The sequence below is a fragment of the Ambystoma mexicanum genome, chromosome 10 (genome assembly GCF_040938575.1).
Source record: "Ambystoma mexicanum isolate Mex_15411 chromosome 10, UKY_AmexF1_1, whole genome shotgun sequence".
Taxonomy (NCBI): domain Eukaryota; kingdom Metazoa; phylum Chordata; class Amphibia; order Caudata; family Ambystomatidae; genus Ambystoma; species Ambystoma mexicanum.
This window is the reverse complement of record NC_090932.1, coordinates 233,816,182-233,840,249: the sequence shown is the minus strand read 5'-3', so window position 1 is coordinate 233,840,249 and position 24,068 is coordinate 233,816,182. Positions and strand designations below refer to the sequence as shown.

Genomic DNA, 24,068 nt, shown 5'->3' with positions numbered 1-24,068 from the left:
ATATCCAGCTCCAGTATATTTTTGAGATTCTGTTGGAACTATCTTGGATTATTGGAGTGATGAGGCCCAATTAGGGGAGTAGAGAAAGAGCAACGTACATGTAGATTATGTAAGGATTTTATTGAAACATGAAACATTAAAACATTTAGTATCAGAGATTCCAAGATGGCCACCAGTGAGTAGGGACGTGTTGTCCTTCGCTCCGATCCGGAGATGGGAGAAAGCAATCCTGGCTTCATAATTGGAGGTGGCTGGGCACAAGAAAGGACAAACACCAGTGCAGCAAAAGTCCTCTTCGTGAACATTGCAGACATCGTTGGCAAGGGGAAACTGGGCGGAGCCAGCATGTGAGGCTAGCGGGGGACCTGATCTAGGAAGCCACTCCAGTGAAGCACATCCAAAAAACCCTGCTGGTGTCCGTTCCTCTCCCTCTCCTTCTCCGTGAACACTGCAGACCCCGCCTGGCAAGAGGAAACTGGGCGGTACCCGCAAGTAAAGCAGCAGCGGTGTTGATTTAGGAAGCAGCTTAGAACCGGGAGGAACATTGGGGCACAGGGAATAATGCACAGAGAGGCGTCTGCCCAGATGAGAGACGCTCGGATCAGTGATTTTGGTGGACCGGACCAGCGTGACACACTCCGATAAGACAGGATATGTGAGAGGGCGGCATAGTGGCCACTCTAGTGGCAATAACCGAAATCAGCCTTCAAACAGCATGCTGAGGGTGAAAATCACACAGGAGGCTGGGGTGAGACAAGGTCCGTTCTGCCTTGCTGGAGGCAAAGGGTGTTATTCTTGGGAAGTACGCCTCACCTGATAAGATATTGCTTCCTTTCGGGGGAGGCGACTGGAGAGGGGGCAAAAATGGTTCGCTGGAGACATAAGAGGGGCACAGACTGGCAATTTTGAGGCCTGTCAAGTGGGATACACCATAACCAAAACATCAGGTGGGGTGTCAAATGGTGAAAGAACAAACATTCAGGTTGAAAAGTGCATGAAGGGCTTGAGGCACAAGTGAAACAAACGACTAACTAAATGAGAAACAGTGAGGTAGCGGGGAGTCCCATACACTGGGTGGCTGGAGGGCGTCGACACATCCCAGATACCAAAACCAAACGAAATAGAAATCTCTGCCAGAAGAAAACAACCCCCAACGATGCAGGAAGGACAAGTAGAGCGGTGCTGGAAACAAGGTGGTGAGAGCATAACAAGGGCTAAAAAGAAAGCCAGTGAGGGAGAGAAAGGTGACGCTCTGGGCAAAGGGAGGATGGCCCTCAGGAAGATCTGAAGGAATGTCTGAGCGGAATGGAAGAATTTCAGGAACAGTTCACTTCACTGCGAGAGGAACTGAACATTTCCCGTACAGACGTAATGGGGGAAGTGAAGGAACTCGGGTAAGGGTGGATGTGACAGAACAAGGTCTGGCGGAAATGTCGGATGAGGTACGGCAGAACAGCCAATTGTTGGACCAATTAGCCAGAGTCTCACATAATATGGAATTGCAGGCGGAGGACTTGGAAAACCGCTCAAGGAGGTCTAACATCAGGGTGAAGGGCTTAATCGAGACAATAATGGACTCTGATTTGAGAACCACGATTCAACAAAGCTTTGGGAATTTATTGGCATATGTGCAGCAGGAAGACATGGGAATTGACAGGGTCCACAGAGCGGGGCCTAGGAGAAGGGAACCTGGAGTCAGACCGCTGGATGTATTGGTCGCCCTGACCTCATGTGGAGTAAAAGAAAATATTCTTCAGGCGGCAAGAGCGGAAGGGGATATCTCTGTGAATGTTTAACAAATCCAGTGGTTTCAAGACTTGGCCCTAGTAACATTACAAAAGTGAAGAGACATGGGTCAAGTAACACAAGCACTGATAACAAAACAGATCCCTTACAAGTGGACATTTCCATTCGGACTGCTGTTCAACTGGTAAGGCACACAACAACGGATTACAACATTCACGGAGGGCCTGGCATTGCTGAATCTGGAGGAAGGAGGACATGGAGCAAAACGAATATGATCCTCCATCCAACGGGGATCCGACAATGGGATTGGGCCACTGTGCAAGGGAAGCTGAGGGCAGGGGAGCAAAACTGAAAGGTCCACAGGGTCGAGGACCGAGAAGGGGGGCGATAGGGGACATGGATGGTGTTTTGTAAAAGTATAAATGAGAAGCTCAATAGTAAGGGAGGTGGGTAGATGAGGAGCGATTGGTCACGGGAAGCTTTGCCGGGGCCTGGAGGCATGTTTTGGAATCTGCAGGAGGTGTTGGAATACTTCCCAGAGGGGGTTACTTCAGGTTATTGTCTAGGCCACACTCCTGGGAAGGGTTCCCGGGGATATCATAGGATCTATGGCCTGGTCTTGAGATGGTTAGTTGTGCGGGATGTTAGGGAGGAGTTGGGGTTTGGGGGGGGAGACAGGCAGAGTGTTTGGCGAAAAGGACACGAAGGGTGGTGGTGGAACGCAATAAGCATAGTACAGAGCAATGTAAAAACAAGGGGCATTCAAGGTAGTGTCTTATAACGTAAGGGGATTGAATAACCCTGTGAAGTGAAAAAAGGTTCAAGCTTTGTTGAAAAAGGAAAAAATAGATATTATGTTGTAAGAGACACACATTAAGAAGGCAGACACATCTTCGCTCAATTGGCGGTCTTACTCAAGAATATTCCAAGCCAGTGCGAAGGGGAAGACTCTAGGGGTGTTGATAGGCCTCAAAGACTCACTCAAGGCTACGCTAGTGCGTACTTTAGCAGATGTTGTGGGGAGATGCATATTTTTTCTGATACAAACGTAGTATAGACAGGTTACTCTGGCAACAATATATGTGCCAGTTCGGGGCAGGTGAAATTCCTACAAGAGGTGGTAGGGAAGCTGGAAGGATTTGCAGCAGGTGAAATTAAATTCACGGGCGATTTTAATCTAGCATGGAATCCCGTTAGAGATAGAAGTGGTGGAATGGGGAAGGGATCAATAGTCCCCTGACGGGTGCTGAAGGCTTGCTTTGATAAGCTAGCACTAAGCGACGTTTGGAGGACCAAGAGGGGTGACAAAAAGGGGTACACATGCTTTTCGCACATATACCAATACATGTCCATAATTTACTATATGTGGTTGACACTAGGGCAAATGGGTGAGGTAAAAGAAATAGACCTTGGCTCCATATAATTGTCGGATCAAACTCCTCTGATAATAATGGTTAGGGATGTGGGGCAGTGAAGGGGTTTGTGGGCCTGGATGTTTCCATCTGAGCTACTGCGGGACGCAGTGGTGCTACAGACCATTAGGAATAAGATCGATGAATTTTTTGCGATTAATGATAAACAAACTGTTTCTCCAGAAGGGACACGGGATGCTTTTAAGGCGGGCGAACTTGTAGCACTACGATCTCAATGGGAGAAACAAAGGGCAAATACCTTGTATCAAAACACGTGTTGGCTGTGATAAGGACTACATTGGGATGCATTAAAATCCGTTTGACTGATAGAATTTTTTTTTTACTGCTTCTAGTGTTGAATATATTTTCAGTTTTTATTATACAAGAGGCAAGCGTGATTAACTAGTACAATAACTTAACTGCATGCAATATTTGAGGTTAAGGGGCAACCTCAACATACTAGTTACGCTGCATGCTATCAGGCACCTTATAGGATCTAAGCGCACTTATAAGCGGTCGTACCCCATTATATTTGGTTCTATATTTTTAACATATATGTAAATGTATATTAAACTAGATCACAAATAATAGTAAAAAAAAGGTTGAAAAGCAATGGAGTCACGGGGGACTCAACTTGTGGCTGCTTCACACTCTAGGAATTTGTGCTAAGTAGGCAGTGACCGGAAAAGCTAACATGGAAAGGAGCAGGACCACCAAGGACAGGTGAGGGGCAGTGAGAGCCCTGTGAAATTATCCAGAGGTTAGGAGAGAGTTTGGGGAAGTGGACGGGAGCAGAAACAGTGTGTGTGGTCATGTTTCACGGATATGTGTTTTGCCTGGACCATTTTTACGCACCACATCCTAAGATTGATCAAGAGCCAAAGTTTGAGGATTTACAAATGTTGGTGCTGTTGTTGCAGAAACTAGTAGCACACAATAGCTTACCTGGAATTTTCTCATTTACGCTGGGTTCTAGAAGTTCATTTCAATCATCTTTTTCACAAATCTCTTTGGATGGCATCAGTTTGTCCATTTCATAGCATGGCAAAAGACATAAAACCTATATAAAGTCCTCAAAAAAGTGCACGCACTGCGAGCTGATTAGGTGCAGTTGGGGCCAGGGGCCATAAGCCAATAAAAGTTAGAAAGTGCCCCAATAAACATTCCAGCCCACAGCATGGCTGGACCAGGCACATTGTACATTGCTGTGAGGGAACAGTCTTGGGTCAAAAGACCTTTTTCTTTTTTCCAAACTGAAAAAAGACCGATTTAGAAAGACCGCTCCGTGACCGGATGGAGCAGTCTTTCTAAATCGGACTGTGAAACCTTGCCGCACACGAGTGCGCGCAGGGGCTGACAGGTCTGTGTGACCCAGCAGACTAGATGCGGGATGTAACCGGTACGTTTCAAACTGTATGTCTGGGTGCGTGTATGCGTGTGTATGAACATGCGTGTTTAGATGTGGGGCAGGGGCATTTGGGGGGGTTAAATCCCCCTGATTAACGAGAGAATGAGAGGGAGGGGCTTATTAAGGAGGGGGGTTCAATGTAATAATGCCACTTTTTAAATCCTGCACAAAAACGACCAAAAATAATCTGCCTTTTTTGTGTTCAGCTTTAAAATGTGGGATTATGACATAGAACCGAGGGAACAAGCCATCAATACAACTGGTGCTCTCTTATAAGAGGATGCAATGCAAGATACATCACAGAAACACAGAGCAGCAGAATCGGAGCCATACTTCTTCCACTGGAGTAAACCGAGTTGCAGCCCTGCCCAACAGTAGCCTTCTTCCATGTCTCCATTCTGGTTTAACATAGTTGAAACATTGCTTACACTTCAGGTTTGCTCCATGCATGCATGTTTGGTGAACCTGGATTAACTGGTTCACGCTCCTCACGTGATCCCTCTTGTTCTGTGCCACCTGTTCTGGTCATCCTCCATCACTTGGACCCTGGCTAGGTTGCTGAAAACCTCCCATGTAAGTGGCACATCAGGGAGATAAAGCTGTAATGTCCAGTCAATTATCAGGTCTAAAAAGATTACGTGGCTGGGGTGCTCTCTAGCATCTATGGGCTGGAGTTCTGGTATATATTATAATCTTATGTCTAGTTTAAAAAGTTGATGCATACAAATTCTTCTATCATTCCAAAATTCCTAGATCTAGCCACGTTACTCAATTTAGAGTAAATGCCAACTGGCTCCCGATTAAAGATAGGATCACCTTTAGAACACTCATTATCACTCACAAGTGCCTTAACAATTCAGCCCCAAAGTATCTAATGAACAAAATATCTAAAAAAGAAGCCTCTAGGCCTACGAGATCCATCTACGTCCACTGTCTAAATGTCCCCTCTTCAAACTCAACAAAGCAGGAGGAACCAGCTTCCCGGTCTCGGCATCCAAAACCTGGAACAAACTTCCACCCACACTTAGATCTGATCCTGTGTTCCTTTCATTCCGTAACAAAATCAAATGCTGGTTATTCTCACCCTCTAACTAATAACCAACCCGCTATCCTGTGACTTACTGATCCCTGCTATTCTCTCTACGATGCCTACTTGCTGAAGATCCTTACCCGAGGCCCTCTAGCCAGCCACTTCCCTTCAACATAGGCGCTAAGGTATAATATGTCCTGACGGTATAATACTGTATATATTTGTAAATGCCTGTTACTGCCTTTATGCCAATGTATAATAACCACTTGTATCATACTGTATCTTTCCCTGTAACATGTACTTTAAGAAAAGCGCATAGATACCTTCGGGCTCGGTGCGGTATACAAGCAAATAAAACAAACAAATGTATCGGAGTCAATTCTTTAGTTCAAGGCATATCATTCAAAAGTTTGCACAGACATTGATACATATACACAATAAACTGGATGATATTATGTCTCTGTAGGGTTTTGTTTGATGCGTGCAATTTAAGTTAATATTGTGGGTAGTTTTAATGATTGCATGAATGTGTTTTGTTTGTGATTTCACTATGTAACCGGTTCGAGTTTTATGGATATGACATCCAAACTTAACTGTGCATTGACTGACTGGTCAAGTGCCCTTTTTTTCTTTTAAGTGCAATTGTTGGGCAGGCTCTCCTTTTTTAAACTTACATCTGTGGGTACTTGTACTACACATGTATGCAAAGTTCAAAAATGTATATTGTATTTTGGGCTTATTTTGTGTTTAGTCAATGTAAACCTTAAAAATAGAAAGTGTGGCCAGCCAATCTCAGGCTGATTTTTTTAGTCACAATTAAATGCATTCTGCATAAATATGAGCAGGATATGTACACTAAGTTTTAGGAGAAAGAGTGGGAAAAAAATATTCCAACAGATTGTCAAAATACCCCTGTATCTGCTTGTGGTGTCTGGGTGAGTGCCACGACACGGACGACTGCTCGAAGTGTCAGTTGTTGACTGCCAAGGCCTTGGGGGAGCGTAAGGGGAAGTTTCAGGTAGGTCGGGTATCCAAACCCCGTAAATCCCCAAAAACTACTGGTCTTTCCTCCGACGGCTTCAGGGGTGACTCTCCCCGTCGGAAGGAATCCAGGGGATCTCGGTCCCAGAGTGGTTCTTGCCACTCGTCCTCCTCGTCGAGGCACTCCCGGAAGCGGCGTCACCGGTCGCCTTCCCCGTCCTCGTCGGTTGATGGCTCTGCGAGGAAAGTGGCTTGCCCCACTAAAACCTCTACTCAGGAGGAGAGGGAGGCATTCAGGGAGAAAATGCTGGAGATTTTTCAATCCCAGGGCACTGTCCCGTCCGCACCTTCGGTTGAAGCCTGTGGTGAACGGTCTTGGTCTAACGCTCATGCGCCTTCAGGCCCGGCTGTCGGCGCGATAAACATCGGGAACTGTTGAGTTCCCGTTCGGACAAGGCTCTAGTAGAACGCCAGAGACGTGCCAGATCCAGGTCGCGGTCTTCGTCCCCGACGAGACCGTCGAAGTCTGGGAAGGTGGCGAGGAAGGTGTCGACGCCATCGGCACCATGCCCATAGAGTGTGGCGGTCGGGGCCTTGCCCTCAGTCAGGCCCTCAGAGCCCTCGGCTACGTTGACGCAGTCGGCTCCCTCTGCGCCATCGGGGCCTACTGGTCTGAATTTGCCGGTGGAGGCCACTAGAGCTGTGGAACCTCCGAGAAACTCTGTCTAAGACTGAGACCTCCTCTTGACTCCAGGTCTGCTCCTGTACCTAGGAGGGAGTTCTTTCATTCTCTACAGAATATCTATGAGGATGAGGAGAGATCTAATATGGGGTTGGTGCCTTTTGATGCTCCTGGTGACACTCCTGAAGCTCCTGACATGGTCTTTTCTGAGAACAGTCAGCTGGAGGATCTGCATCAATCTTCACATGATGCCAGTGGCCTGGACACATCTCCTGAGATGGAGTTTGGCGGACCAGAGGCTGGGGCTCATGCTGAATCTTCCTATAGGAGGTTGATGTTGAGGGTTACAGAGTACCTGGGATGGTCCGGCCCTCCAGTTGAATTCGATCAGGATGACCTGACTGACATTTTAGATCAGGGTCCGTCCACTGACCCAGTGTTGCCTTTTCACATGGCGTTACAGAAAAGGGTGGCTGCTGCTTGGAACAACCCGGAGTCTCTTCCGGCGGTCAACAAGTCATTGACTAAGAAATACCGAACATCCTTTAGCGACCCCAGCTACCTATCCACACACCCCACTCCTGAGATTTTGGTGGTTCAGGCGGCCACCTCGAGGTAGGCGGCATACCCTACCATCCCTCCAGATAGGGACGACAAGCTCTTTGATGGATGGGCACGCAAGTTATTTTCGGCTTGGAGTATGGTCCTTAACTCGGCCAACTCCACCTGTGCCTTGGCCAAATTTTCGCACACTCTGTGGAATTGTCTCTGGTGGCTGAGCATATTCCCGAGGGGGAAGAAAGGGATGGGTTCCTTGCTATTGTGCAGGATGGCAAGGATGCCATGTGTGAATCCCTTCAGTCTGGGTTGGAGACGGCAGACAGTGTCAGCCGACCCATGGCTGCGAGCACTGTGATAGGCAGGTTTGCGTGTTTTCGGAAGTCAGGATTTGCACCGGATGTGCAGGCCCGTCTTCTCAATATGCCCTTTGACGGCTCTCATTTGTTTGCCAGCAAAGCTGACGAGAGCCTTGAGAGGTTGCAGGCCTCCAAAGCAGCTGCTAAATCTTCGGGCGCAGCTGAGCGTCAACCTCTGACTTTTCGTCCTGGGGGACAGCAGTGGAGGCGCTCCTTTTGTTACTGCTCCTCTTTTTGTCGAGCGAGGGGAGCAGCCAGTCAAAGGGGCCGCCGTAAGGGTCCTTACGATGGACGGGGACGAGGTGCCAAAGCCTCTCAAGCAGCTGCCTCTTTGCCTTCAGGCGCTGCCGCTGCCGCTCCGAAAGAGCTATGAGGCCAGGTCTCATTGTTCGCCGTTTGGGGGCAGACTGTCTCACCATCTCGAAGAGTGGCGAGCCATTACTTCAGATGAGTGGGTTCTGGAAATAATGGCCCACGGCTACTGCCTACCCTTCCTAATTCGGCCTCACGACAATCCACTGGGGAAACTCTTTGAAGATTCCGAATCCGCTCCTTGTGCAGGGAATCTTGATCCTCTTGGAGAAAGGTGCTATAGAACTGGTGTCTGTGGCGGAGAGGAACAAGGGCAGGTATTCCCCATATTTTTTGATTGTCAAGAAAGATGGAGGACTGAGACCCATTTTGGACTTGTGTCGCTTGAACAAGTTCCTCAGGAAGGACAAGTTCAAGATGGTCACTCTTTCTCAGGTCCTTCAGGCCCTTCAACTTCAGGATTGGTTGGTGTCATTGGACCTCCAGGATGCTTATTTTCATCTGCCGATTCATCCAAAGCACAGAAAATACCTGAGGTTCGCCGTTGGCAGCTCGTACTTTCAGTTTCGGGTCCTGCCATTTGGGTTGACCTCTGCCCTGAGGGTCTTCACCAAGCTCATGGTGGTGGTAGTAGTGTATCTCAGGAGAGGGGGGGTTCACGTCTACCCCTACCTGGACGACCGGCTGATCCAAGCGTGTTCTCCCAAACAGGCCCTGGATCATCTCAGTCTCACCTGCCACTCCCCTCACAAGATGGGCTTCTCCCTCAATTTCAAGAAGTTGCATATGACACCTTCCCAACAGCTCCAGTACATCGGGGCAGTGTTGGACACATCCTTGGGGAAGTGCTCGCCACCCAAGGTGAGGGCTCATCACATTGTCCAGATGGTTGACAAGTTTCAACATGCCCAGAGTCTCCCGGGTTTTGAATTCTTAAGGTTGCTTGGCCTCATGACATCTTGCATTTTTCTGGTGCTAGAGGCCAGACTGCGGACGAGATCCCTTCAATGGGCTATCGGGACACAGTGGCCCCAATTCTCAGGCAAGATGTCGGACCTTATGCAGATTCTGCTCACGGTCTCACAGGATCTTCTGTGGTGGGGCAGCGAAGTGAATCTGATGAAGGGAGAGCCGTTTTGTCAACCGTGGCCGGAGGTGACGTTCGTGACAGATGATTCCATCACAGGATGGGGAGCTCACGCCAACGAGCTTACCACAAGCGGTCGTTGGTCTCCGTCAGAGTCCAGACTTCACATAAATCTTTTGGAGCTGAGGGCCATCAGGCTACCCCTGAAGGCTTTTCGGCTGTTTGTACGCAGGAAGAGTGTCCTGATCATGACAGACAACACAGTGGCCATGCATTACTTCAACAAAAAGGGGGGTGTATAGTCACTCTTACTGTGCAGAGAGGCGATGCAGCTCTGGGTCTGGGAAATACAGCAAGGAATCTCACTCTCTGCAGTTCATCTGGCTGGAGAGGAGAATGCGGCGGCAGACGCTCTGAGCAGGTTGAGCACGGTCTCCCATGAGTGGGAGTTAGCTCAGGAAGTCCTTTAGGAGATCTTCTCCCTTTGGGCCACCCCTCAAGTAGATCTGTTCATGACCGGTGCCAACCGGAAGTGCGAGACACATTGCTCAAGGGAATTTCCTCCTAGAGGAGCGTTAAGGGACGCGTTCATCGTGGATTGATCGGGTTCTCCATCCAGAGGTCAAAACTCTCAACCTTCACGCTTGTTTTCTGAAAGGTTGAGATATAAGAATTGGGACCTCCCAGATGACGTGATGGAGGTGTTGCTTTCAGCCAGGCGTCCGGCAACCAAATCCCTGTACCGTTGGCGTAAGTTTTGCGACTGGTGCAGAGGAAACAATGTCGATCCTTTTCAGTGTTCCTTTCCGATGGTTCTCTTTCTTGCTTTCTTTGGCCCACAAGGGTCTTCAAGTGGGTACCATTAAAGGTTACCTGGCAGCGCTGTCTATTTTCAAGCGCTCGTCTAAAGAATGTTCTTATTTTAAGATTCCTTTGATTACCCAGTTTCTCACGAATGTGTTCCTGCCGTCCCATTTTCAGGTGCCGGTTTGGGATCTGAATATAGTCTTGAAATTTTTGATGGGTGCTCCGTTTGCACTCTTGTCCTTTGAGACTGTTGACCTTCAAGACAGTTTTCTTGATTGCAGTTACATCTGCTCGCAGAGTGAGCGAGTTGTAGGCACTTTCGTCTAAGCTACCCTTTACTGTGTTCCACAGGGATAGGGTTGTACTGAGGGTACGTCCGTCCTTCCTACCTAAGGTAGTGTCTGAGTTTCATTTGAGCCAGAAGGTGGTACTTCCTGCTTTCTATCCTCCTCCTCCTCCTCCTCATCCTCCTGTTAAGGAGGAGGAGAGACTCCATAGGTTGGACCCTAGGAGAGCTTTGAGCGTTTATATTTCTAGGATGTCCAGGTTAGAGTGGACAACCAACTTTTTGTGGGATACACTGGACACCGATTGGGCCAGGCTGTTATCAGACAGACCTTGTCCAGGTGGATTATCCTCACCATTGCTGAATTTTACCGATTGGCTGGTAAGGACCCTCCTGAGGGTTTGCGGGCTCACTCCACCAGCGGCATGGCTACATCCACAGCCCTTCAACGGGGAGTTATGTTAAAAAAAATTGTGATGGGGGCGTGGCCTGGAGCGCGGACTATGCAGTCGCCTTCTTGATGGCCTCCGTGGGAAGCCCGCTGCATCTCAGCTTTCTAAGGCTCCCAGGCAGCGTTTTCAGACCCAACTCGGTGAGGGGATGTGAGAAGGTCCGGAGCCCCGCCGCTGTGCTGCTGGGACCCAGATTCGCCGAAACAAAGATAATCGGGCCGCCTGTATCTCGCGGCCCCTCCACCACGTAATCCAAGATGGCGGACGGGACCCAGCGACGACAGCTGAGACGCGGCCGCGCCATCGGAGCTCCTCCTATGGACCCCTGAGCTGATCTGGACCCAGAAGCCTCCCGCCCCACATGACCGGAGGGACCCAGACCGCACTCCGGCGACCCAGCTGATATTCCGGGTGGCGGGGGGCGAGGTAGGTGCTTCGGGCCCCGGGCCCCCTCTGCTTTCGCCCCTGTCCCGGACGCCCCCAGGAGGAGAAGACCTTGCAGCCGCCCCAAACGCACCGGGGGCATGCCACTTCACGCAGCTGCGGTCCCCCTGCTCTCGCCCTCCGCTACGCCCCTCCGCCTCCACTCTAGAAGAGGGGGCTGGGGCCGGAGAGTCCTCGAGGGCGCAACACGGACCAACTCTCCCTCCAACTGTGGGGCGACTGCAACACTTCATTGCCTCCAGACTCTGCACCCCTGCAGGAGCGGATCTCCTGGCTCATGGTCCCGGTCAGCGGCGCCACGTTCTACTGCCCTCCTAACTGAGAAATAAACCCTCTACTGCCACCACTACCACCAAGAATCTTGCTGGCACCCGTGGCGATCTGGATCCGCGCCCTCCACTCTGAGAGCCCACCCTGGACTGGCGTGCTCCGGCACCTAAGCTGCTCCCGCTCGTCTCCCTGTTTGCTTCCTGGGGCGCCCCGGCCCACGTTCGCCATCCCCCCTGCCCAACTTGGTACCAGTGAGACCGGGACAACACTGCAATTCTCCTCCCCTTCGCACTGAAATCTCCCGCGTGCAACCAAGACATCGGAACACTCATCCCAGCCCCCTGAGTGACTCAGGCTACCCTCAAGTCATCGCCACTATTGCGCCTGAACCGCCTGTGGCCCTTGACCCACTCCTGCTGGGCCACACTATGTCTAGGCAACCGAAATCCACCAAGTCCTCAGACATAGCAACAATGCTAATGTCGTCCGACAAAGCAAAGAAACTGGACACTCTTCCCCCCCGCCTCACGAGAATCCCTGGACAACAAGGGACCGCTAGCAACTACGGAGGACATCCGTGATTTCATGGCTGACATTAAAACCGAATTTCGATCATGTATGTCTGAGCTTACCGCCAAGTTGGAGAATACTGATAAAAGGGTCTCGGAGATGGAACAGAGAGTGGGAGAGATTGAGGATCGAGCCCAGGACCACGCCTCCTCCCTGACTGAGATCCAGCGCTCCGTGAGGCTTTTGCAGGACAAATGCGAAATCCTGGAGTATAAGCAGGAAAACTTGGAGAACAGAGCCCGGCGCAACAACCTCCGCATCCGGGGGGTTCCTATGTCAGTCCAAGACCAAGAGCTTGCCGGATACGTGGGCCTCTTCTTTCAAGATCTCCTCGCAGATATGGAGGACTCACTACTGCTACTGGATCGCACTCACAGACTAAACCCCCGCCGTGGAGTGGAGTCAGACGGCCCTCCTGATGTGATCACCAGGGTGCATTTCTTTACAACAAAGGAAGCCATATCAGCAATAAGTCGCTCTGAGAACGAAATCACCTTCCAAGGGATTCCTCTTCAGATTTATCAAGACCTATCTCCGCTGACCCTCCAGAAAAGGCGAGCCCTTCGCCCACTAACCACCTTCCTTCAAGCCCAAATAATTCGCTACAAATGGCTCTTTCCTACAGCCTTGCAATTCTCCTATAAGGGTACCATACGCAGGATCAATCATCTAGACGACGCTGGAAGTATATTGCATCCGGTCCCCGCTAACTCCTCGCCCCCACAGGCCACCGAAGCGGCGACTGACTCGGACCTCATAGCCTCCCCTAGGTCCAAACAAAATAGATGGTCGAAGGTTCCGAGATTTAGGAGGAGAAGATAACCTGGAACGACCCCACAAGGGACTCTTCCGACCCCTATGACCCAGCTCAGCGATCCTGGCGCTGCGGAGCCGACCGCCACTCTTGAAAACACGGATGAATTCCATCCCTGATGCAGCGGGCCCCCCCACGGCCCATGCCCAGCTTCAAGGTACATTCCACCTATGAGTCCTTGGAGCATATCACTCACATTTTCAGCCATGTTGGCTATTCTCTGTTCCACGGCCCCGTTGGCCAGGGGAGGATCCAACCCCATAATGGGGCCCCATCCCCAGTTAAATCTTGGACTTCCCGTTGGCGGTCCGAGCAAAAACCCCAGAAGCAGGATAACAGATGGTCACATCTCCCACGACATAATGGCTGATTCAGCAGTAGCTCCCCCCCTCCCACAAGCCCCATCAGCGACCCCAGGTCCCGCTCCGGAACAGCAAACCTGGAAGTTTGTCTCTCTAAACGTCAAGGGACTGAACTCGCCGGCTAAACGCAAATCAATTCTACAAAAACTCCAGAATGATACCGCCGCTGTGGCCATGCTACAGGAAACTCACCTGCTACCGGCAGACTTCAGCCGCCTACACTCTCGCGACTTTCCAAAGCAACTCTTCGCATCCGGCAACTCCAAGCGAGGTGGCACAGCAATCCTGTTCCGGAGGGGGCTGAATCCCCAGATTCTGGACACCATAAGCTGCCCGGAAGGACGCTACATAGCAGTGAAATGCCTGCTAGCGGGACAGCTGTTCTCCCTGGTCTCCATATACGCGCCGAACCTGGGCCAAGCGCCCTTCTATGATTCGCTAACCACAACTCTTTCTCCCTTTCTGGAGGGCCAGATAGTGATTGGTGGGGACTATAATGGGGTCCCGGTCCCCGTAAAAGACAAATCGCATCCACCCTCCGCCGGAGACTTCACCACGGCCTTAGCCCTCCTGCGATTATTCAGGACTCTAGGGGTGGTGGACTCATGGAGGGTGCTCCACCCATCTGAAAAAGACTTCTCCTTCTATTCTTATGTTCACCGGACATTCTCCAGGATAGATCTTCTTCTAATATCCCCGCAAATCTTCGCCTTCACTGAGGAGGTGACCATAGGCTCCAAAATCCTATCCGATCACGCCCCGGTAACCTTGGAAATCCGAGTCCAGGGACCTCCTGATCCCCAGCGGCGCAGATGGATTCTATACGACCCCATCCTTAATGAGATGCCACTCAGAGACGCAATCGCAACCACGATCGACAACTTCTTTAAGGAAAACCCTAGCGGAGATACCTCCCTAGCCAACACCTGGGATGCAATGAAGGCAGTGGTGCGGGGAGAACTGATTGCCAAAGGGGCAGCCTACCATAGACATAAACAACAAATTTGTCAGGGCCTCGAAGAAGAACTGGAGAGGGCAGAAAAGATCCATAAGGAGAAGGGCTGGACCCCTAAAACGCAGCGAGCTCTTCGAATAGCAAAAAAGAAAATTGAAGCCCACTATGCTGAATATACCGCCCATCAAATGACGAAAGCCAAACAGTTCTATTATGCCAAAAATAATAAAGCAAACAAACTACTGGTGCGTAACTTGCCAAGATAAGAAATAACACAATCGTGGGCCTACGGGATCAGCAGGGCAAAACGCAATACTCAGATCACGACAAGCTTCAAATTGCATCGACCCACCTGACCCAGGTAATGACCGCCCCGCCTCGGAATGTCAAAGAACAGAGGGAATACCTGCAAAGGGCGGCGCTCCCCCGACTGGAGAACGCAGCCCGGGACTCGCTGGAAGCCCCAATCACCGGCGAGGAAGTCGATGAGGCGATAAAATCCCTTAAGTCTCGAGCCCCTGGCCCGGATGGCTACACGGCAACATTTTATAAAGTTTTCAAACCCCAACTCCTCCCACCCCTGGTACAGCTGTTTAACTCATTCAGAACCACAGGCACTATAACCCCGTCAATGCAAGAATCAATCACAGTCTTGCTGCCCAAACCTGGCGGCGACCCGAAGAATCCTGCATCCTACAGACCGATTGCTCTGCTCAATATAGATGCCAACATATACTCCAAAATTCTAGCAACCCGCCTGTCCCGGATCCTGCCAGAGATAATCGACGCCGACCAGAGTGGCTTCATCACACACCGCTCTACCGCTGATAACATTCGTAGAGCTTTGAACCTGGTGGAACTTGCCTCCCGAGACTCCCGAGAGCTGGTGCTTCTGGCCCTGGATGCAGTTAAGGCCTTTGACAAAGTGGACTGGAACTTCATGAGGCTTACTCTCGAGGCCTTTGGCTTTGGTCCAGAGTTCTGCGCCATGACTTTGGCTAACTATACTGCGCCCAAGACCTTTCTCAGAGTCAATGGCATCCTCTCTCCCCCTATTGCCCTGACCTGTGGAACCAGACAGGGCTGCCCGCTATCGCCACTGCTCTTTGCATTAATCATGGAACCATTCGCCCAACGGATCAGGCGAAACCCGGAGATCAAGGGCTTCCAATCGAACACAACACACCATAAACTGGCCCTATATGCAGACGACGTCTTACTAACCATCACAGAACCTCGCACCTCCTTCCCTCAGGCCCTAGCTGAGATAGAGAGCTATGGAAAGGTCACCGGCTTTGCCATCAACTTCCGGAAGTCAGCTGCCATGGGGGTGGCCCTTCCCCGAGAGGTCCGGGAGGCTCTGGCCCCACTATGTCCGATACAATGGACAACTAAGAGCATCAGTTATCTGGGTGTCCAGATCCCAGCTGACCCAGGGGAAGTCTATTGGGCAAACTTTCTCCCACTGTTCACGGACCTCGAGGCGGACTTAAAACGGTGGGCGGCGCAAGAAATCTCACTGATGGGTCGTATCACGGCCTGTAAAATGAACTTGCTACCAAGGTTCCTATATGCTTGCTTTTCGCTTCCAGTACCAATCCCGGCACCGGCCCTTCAAAATCTACAAAAGAAAATGTCACGGTTCATTTGGAAAGGGAGGAAGCCCAGAATCCCTAGGACCACGATGCTGGGCAATGCTAGACTGGGTGGCCTCGGAGTTCCAGACCTACAAAAATATCAGATGGCGGCCCAACTCGCCTGCATCCGAACATGGCAGATACTTACCAACCGCCCGAGATGGGTGGACCTCGAACAGGCACAACTGCCGCTCCCGCTACGTTTTCTCCCGCATATCAATCCCTCCGAGCGCCGCCAGTGGCAGAACCTCCTGAGGTCCACCAAACACACTATTGCTACCTGGCATAAAGCGCTGAAACAAAAGAAAACCCCAGTGGGACTCAGCCCCTCCTCACCGGTGTTCCTGAACCCGGCCTTTTCACCTGGCTGGTCCACCCGGAACTTCAGATCCTGGATAGCGGGAGGCCTGGAGACCCTGGGGCAACTTTTCGAAGGGGGACAGCCCTGCACCTTTAGGCGATGTAAAGAACTCTTCCAACTTCAGGAACAGGACAGATTCACGTACATTCAGCTGCGCCACTGGTGCTCCCATCCACAGACCCGCCAAGCCGCCACCCGCCCCCCCACGGCCATTGAACTGACCCTAAATGATCTCCCAACCAGGGGGAGCATCTCCACCCTATACAAACGCCTCCAAAATGACTTCCTAATCTCTAAAACCCGGTACATGGCCCAATGGGAGGCGGACCTAGGCCGCCCAATCGAAGACCAGCTATGGGTTGACATTTGGTCACGGGCTCACACTTCTTCATCTTGCATTACGAACAGAGAAGGCGCCTACAAAATCCTCCTTCGATGGTATTATTCTCCCCTAAGACTACACCATATGAACCCCACACTCAACCCGAACTGTTGGAGGCAATGCGGCCAAGTAGGGACTTTCTTTCATATGTGGTGGTCCTGCCCGAGGGTCCAGACCTTTTGGAAACAATGCCTAGCAATAATCACAGACATCACTCAGGTGCGACTTCCCCTGGAGCCCGAACCCATCCTCCTGGGAGCCCCAGTCCCCGGGATCTACCCTAGATCTGGCCCTATGGCCAAACTACTATCCCAATGCCTACTGGCGGGCAGAAACGTAATAGCTCGCACTTGGAAAACCGCAGAAGGACCGCTAATGCCTTTTTGGTGGGCAAAAATCTGGGACATCTTAATCGCAGAGAAGGTGACGGCTGCCGGGGCAGGCCACCTACATCGCTTCGAGAACATTTGGGGCCCAATCCTAGACTTTGATCAGAATTATCCAGCCCTGACATCCAAGCCCCAATTAGCCAGGAGAACTTTACGGGACGATAACTCCCAGCGGGGACAGGAAGAAGAACGTTAAGACCCGGGGGAGGGGAGGGAAGAGCAACCAACTGTATCTCCTTTATGCCATTTGTCGTGAATGATCATATTTTGTATTGCTTTATCCTGCCTGTTTAAAATAAATATTTAAAAAAAAAAAAAAAAAATTTGTGATGCTGCAACGTGGTCTTCCATCCACACCTTTTGTCAAGCATTACTCCCTGTATACTTTCCATGGTCAAGATATGGCCTTTGGTAGAGCAGTGCTCTATTCTGCCATCTGATTGGGTATATCCAAATTCTTCTCCCTCCTCCGTTCATTGATATCCTCAGTTCACTGATACTGGTTTGGGAGTCTGTCAAAGATGTGGAATACGTTGGAGGACACAAGCCATTCCAACTGGTAACGTTCTTTCGACTGGATGTTCCTCCAACATATTCCACATCGCCCTCCCAGCCTGCCCCTTTGAAGAATTTCCTATGCTATTGCAGCTTGTGTTCCCACAAGGCTATGTGCCGCCATGGAGGCTTGGTGTGCGGTTATGGCACACGTTGTGGAGGGAAAAAACATGAACTGAGGCTACAGGTGCCGTGCGTCCTACTTATAACATCCGATGACATCACCCTCGACGAGGCCTTCGAGGGACATCGACTCAACGCCATCGACGCAGGACCCCCTCTGTGGAAATATTTCCCAAGCAGCACAGCTGTGGACATTACATGTCAAAGATGTGGAATACGTTGGAGAAACATCCAGTCGAAGGAACATTACCAGTTGTTAAGTAACTTGTTCTTCTTGAGTAAATGCGATGCAATTGCGAAAAAAAGGTGTAATTCCTCTCCCCGCCTGTGAAACTCGCTATGCATTCACAGAGAGAATCTGCCAATAGCTCCCACAGTGCAGCCGTGGGCTGCATGGCATGCCAGTAATCTCGCTGTGATTTGTTCCAATTGGGGTCCATAGGTAGATTAAAATCGCCCTCTGACACTGTGTGCCCCTCTGAGAACTCATTTTGCCCTGTATTAGGGGCATACACCACTGCAAGGGTGACCTGGGTACCTCCCAACAGACCTTTCACAAACAGAAATCTTCCTTCCTTATCATATTTAGTCCTGCGAACCTGGAAGGCCAGCCTCCTCCCAATGAGGATCACCCCCTCTCCCCACGGGTCCTTACTGTGTGGGAATCCACTTTATTTTCCTGATTCCTCCTAATCGTCCCCCCGTCTTGGGCCGACAATGAGTTGGTTCACTCGACTCTGGACTCGTTCCTGGTATCACTGCCTTGTTCCCCCTAAAGTAAGTCATCACTCCCTTTAACCCACCCCAACCATTGGCAATGTAAACAACAGCCTAACAAGTCACCTTCTCCCTTCAACATGGTGTTGAAGTGGAAACGTTTTCCAAAATAACTCAACCTCTGGAAAACTTAGCCCACCTTCCCCCTCCCGGACGTGTCACCCACCAGTGATACATAACGCCCAAGCTATTGGGAATCACAGTTGCACCGAATCACCCTGACCACCTTAACTCGCTAGGGGTTGTCCACTATTGAACCTAGCCTGTGGTAGTGGGCTTTAACTTTCCCTCAGATCCCTGCTCTGGCCATCCATCCCCCAAACCACTGACCTGCGCTCTCTGACACCTCCTCTCAACCACCTCCTCCCCTGGAAGCTCGAGCGAGATAACCAACATCTTTGCCGCCTCCTCCATTGTCGTACATCTCCTTTGCCTTCCCTCCCACGTAAATATTAGGCCGAAGGGAAATGTCCATCTGTACGGTATCTGCTCCTGTTTGAGTTTCCACGTCACCGGCCTGAATGCTAATCGCTTCTGGAGGGTAATCCAGAAAAAATAATTGGGAGTTTGTGCTTGCCATAGGTTATCTCTCCCATGGATCGTGAGGCTTTTAAAATCTCTTCCTTCACAGTAAAGGCATGAAATGTCATGATTATATCTCTTGACTGTCCCTGAGGACCCCTCTTCAGTTGGCCGACCCTGTGTGCCCCGCCCAACAGGATGGGCTTTGATGCTATAGTAGGGAAGGTGTCCTTTAAAAACTGCAGCACCCATGCCTTTTAAGTCTGACCCTTCGCCTGCTTCAAGACCTCAGATACTTAGGTTCTCTCATTGGGGGCTATTCTCCAGATCCTCGTTGGGAGATAGCAGCTACTTCATTCCCTACTTTGTTCCGGCGAGTTCTCCCTGCAGATGAATTCCGTCCTCCTGTAAGGATTGAATGGCCTCCTTGGCGTCCCCCATTCAAGTGTTTATCTGCCTCACTTCCTTAGCTAAGGCACCCAGAGATTTCTGCAGCCCTTCGGTTGTCGCCACAATTTATCTTCTAACCTAATAGGCTAGTTTCTCCTCCAGCACCGCTATACATTATGCCATGTCCACTTTTGTGAGTGCTGTGGCTGTTGCATCACTGTACCTCCCCATATCTGCTTCGCTCAGACAAGATCTTCCTTTGGATGTCTCAGGTTCCTTCCTTGTGGCCCACACGGTGGTCACTGATCTCAGCTTCTTTGGCACTTTACGTGGTAGCAAAAATACAGACGGTCACCTGCCAGATTGACACCCACCAACTCCTTCTTCTGCTCTCCCCAGACCTGGGGGTGCGATCCCCTCTTACCTTTGCTGTGATATAAGAATCTCCTAGCCCGGGAAAGGTTAAGACCCCGATCTGCCGGAGCTGCACTGTATGGGTGGGCTCAGGCACCCTTAGCCATCTTAGAGCTAGCAACTCGCAAGGCCCATATCTCACACTTGATTTTGATGGCTCCACATGCGAGACTATCAGCCCGCTACTCCTGGGGCTATGCACACCACGCACCATGCTCCTCTGCAGGCTGCTCATGCTGATCAGGGGGGCATTGGGGGCATCTGCACGCACTACAACCCATGAGGGCCTGTCCCCTTATGGGCAGTGGCCGAAGTGTGCATAAAGAAGTGGTGCAACTATATTCCCTACTGGCATGCCCCAGCTCCCTTCAAACCCCATTGCCACGCCCCCTCCCGCGCATAATACAAACCCCCAAACACATACCCCTGCTGTTTAAGGGAATGTTCAGTACAGTGTGCAAGTTTCAACTTCTTCCTACACTTTTATTTTAAAACCAAACCATTCTGTAACGGTTCCTTTAAAAAAAATAAAAGTATCGGAACAGTAAAACCTCATTAAAAAAGAAAGTAGAGGATCACCGCTCCCAACCACTTCGACAACTACTTACGGGTGATCCTCATCTAGGATCGGACGAGCTCCCTTAGCATGTGGCTATCTTGGTCACCGCTAAACTGGCCTTGATTCTGTTTCGCCTGTCAGCCTCACTCATTTCTACTTTTGGAGTGTTAGAATCACAGCTTTCAATATGCAATAGTTATTGGTTCTCTTTTGCTTGCCAACGAAAGTTGTAGCCGATAGGCTTGATAGATCAGGTGCCCTTCCTGCATCCCAATCAGCCCTGAGGGGGGAAGGGTGCAGTCCGCTCGGTTTGGTCCAGTGGGACTACACTTTTTAGCACCCATCAGACACAACAAAGGCTATGACGTGACTGATGCTGCCCTTAGGGCTCCCTGACACACTTTGCAGTGCTGCGCATGCTTTAGGGTCAGGCTTTTTTGCAATGGCCCCATGTGCAGAACTGTTCAGGGTTGCAGGAACATCACTGCAATGAAATACAAATATTTTTAGATTCTTTGCAAATGCAATAACTCTGCACTCCTTCAAACAACATGTGCATGTTGACGGTTGTAAAATGACACTAGCATCTAATCCAAATGTGTCACTTGTTTTGTGGGACCCGGCAGGTCAGTAAAAGGTAAGACTTGTCAAAGGGCCAACCTCAATAGCTGCTGCTTCTGCATATGCTCCTTCAAGCAATACCAGCAGCTAGAAGCCATTGGAGACAGCTCAGGAGCTGGGGTAAGATGCTGATCGCTCCATACCAGTGGCGGCACAGTGCAAGAAGCGAGAGGCTGCAGGAGGAATGTAGATCTGTACACTGTATTCAGGTAAGGGGGCACACTGCTTCAGATGGTTCTCATGATCTCTCACCTATTAGTGCATCTCAGTTCTGGCAGACTCACCTTGTCATATCCACACAGGGAGCAGGCAAGCAAGGCTTTCTTGTGGGCAGAGGATTGGGTCTTTGGCAAGGCTGGTCCTGCCAAGTCAACATGAGTGATCCATGTCCATGGTTTGTCCAAGCTAGATGGAAGTGCCGTTTAACAGTTCCTGAAGCAGAGGAGAGATTAGCTGCCAGGTGGGGCCTTCGAAGGTTCCAGGTTGTAGTGCGGCTTCCTCACATCCCATCTTCACTTTTATCTGTGCCTAGGGACTCGTCCTCAAGAGTATACATGTAACTGAAGCTGTCCTTACACATGTATGTGGAATTGGGGCTTGGGGTGGGTTAGAAACCCAAGCCACAATCACATGGCTGCATTCATTTAAACATGTTGGTGGCCAACGAATCCGACTCGCTGAGAGGAAGGAGGGTGGTCAGCTGTGCTGCTTTACCGTTGGATGCCGCGCTACGTGCCATTAATGTTGGCCCGCTGCTTTGTTGGGCTGAAACCAGAACACAACTCTGTCATGGAGGGGCTTCCAACTAACAGAACAAATGAACTTCCAGACATGATTCTGAAGTTACTTGTTTGAAGTGCATAGAAATAAACTGTTCTTTGCATGCCTGTTGGGAGCTATGATTATTGGACGCCTGCGGAGAGCACATGAATTCAGACAAGCCGATGAAGGCTCGTTACCAGGCTTTAGAGCCGAAACTGAAGGTCTTAAGTAGACGCGGCACCAGCATTGAATATATGCACGAAATGTTGCGATTTTTAATGCAACAAATATTCATGTTCGAATAGTTTAATATTGGATCTAAGGAGGTAACATTTACTGTTAGTCCCAACATGGGACCTGGTTGGTCTGTTATTTCTTCCTAAAGTATCAGTGTTATTTGCTGTCTTTGTCATAGGTTGTAGTATCATCTTTTCTATTTTGAATGCATTTCTGTTACTATGTGTTAGTGTGTGCTATGTGTACACCTTCCTAAATTTGTAAAAATAAAATGTTTTTTCTGTCATCCTTTAACAATATGATTCAGAATTGTTTTATTTAATGAATTGTGAATATTTGTACAGTTACCTGCAGATTATCTTTGATGTGTTTATGAACATTTGTCTGAACACCCATATTAATTATGAAAAATAAAGACACATGTAACCTCAGTCAAATTTCATTGGCTTTGAATCGCACTAAATGGGGTAGGGGGCTGTTTAGCCCAATGGGGTTGTTTTTTTGTAATAGGCCAACTAATCAGTGCTAGCTGCTACACCTCAACTTCATGGGATTCTTCCCAGCAAACTGCAGATGTTGATTCAGAATGTAATCCTTACTCCATTCACAAACTTGCCAGGCTCCCAACATTTGGAAAATAGCGTACATGGGTAAATACTGAGCGATGTTCCTTAGAGCAGCACATCGAGTATTCACATATCCAGTTAGTCCATACATCAGGAAAAAGGTGATAAATCCGTCAAGGAAAAAGTAAAACAAAAGTACAGTGTTGCAGTGCCAGCATGAGAGGGGAAGAATTACACCCTCGCCTTTGAGCCGATTTAAAAGTCTACTCTTTGTGACTGTGTTTATTATTAATGAGCAGAAGCTCCCTCACACTGTCTGCAAACCAATCTGTGTAATCTCCCTTCTAGAGCTCCCTAGGCAATTCTTTGTAATGCCTCATTATAGGTCGTTTTTGGGCTCCCTTCATGTGCCCTACACCAACACTACAACATTGATGCTTACTGTCAAATGTAGGTTGAACCCACTGCCAGTGTCTTGACCTTGTACATACTGTTCCACTGAGGCCCTCCAATTGTGTGCTAGGATTCACCCAACATGTGCTCAGTTTTGCATTGTTTTCTAGATACCCCTTGCCTCTTACAGAGTTTTGTGCTAAGGACCCCTCTCTGTGCTTGCTCATTCGGCACCTGATGTTCCCCAAGGTATATTCCCCCAGGCTTCTTTTCCAATTAGCAATGAGCCACTGCTGGTGTGATGCCTCTTGTCACAGGTGGGGTGAGTGGGCTGTGTGGGCTATGTTGCATGGCTCTATAGCGTCAATCTCTAAATGTCTGTAATGCATGCTCTCTATCTTGCTGCAGGAGTCTTGCTACATGGACCTCCGGGCTGCGGAAAGACCCTGCTTGCCAAGGCGATTGCGCGGGCATCTGGATGCCAGTTCATCAACCTACAGGCGGCATCACTCACGGATAAGTGGTACGGAGAGTCCCAGAAGCTCACTGCGTCAGTCTTTTCACTAGCAACCAAACTGCAACCTTGCATCATCTTCATCGATGAGATAGGTAAAAGAAAGCCGTGGAAGCAGACACATGGCATGGATGAGTGGTTGGGTGTTGAGGAGACAAGAGTGAAGTCATGCTGAACCAGTTTCCCCTGGCAAGCATGCGACAGCTGATCTAGGAGGCAAGTGGAGACTGGAATGAAGTGCAGATGTATGTAGCAAGCACCTGAAAAGGCTGGGGGGAAACATATAGTCCGAACAGGCACTGGGCACAGACTGGGGTAACAGACAGACCCA

General features: G+C 49.9%; 1 protein-coding gene across 7 annotated transcripts in view; it reads left to right on the top strand.

Moving 5' to 3' along the window:
* LOC138491311 (outer mitochondrial transmembrane helix translocase-like) overlaps window positions 1-24,068 on the top strand; it is a 444,827-nt gene that overhangs the window by 253,502 nt on the left and 167,257 nt on the right. For all 7 annotated transcript variants that reach the window (XM_069617755.1, XM_069617757.1, XM_069617760.1 and 4 more), the window contains one exon: window positions 23,632-23,832. In XM_069617755.1, coding sequence (XP_069473856.1) covers window positions 23,632-23,832 — 201 coding nt within the window. The remainder of the gene's footprint in view (window positions 1-23,631; window positions 23,833-24,068) is intronic.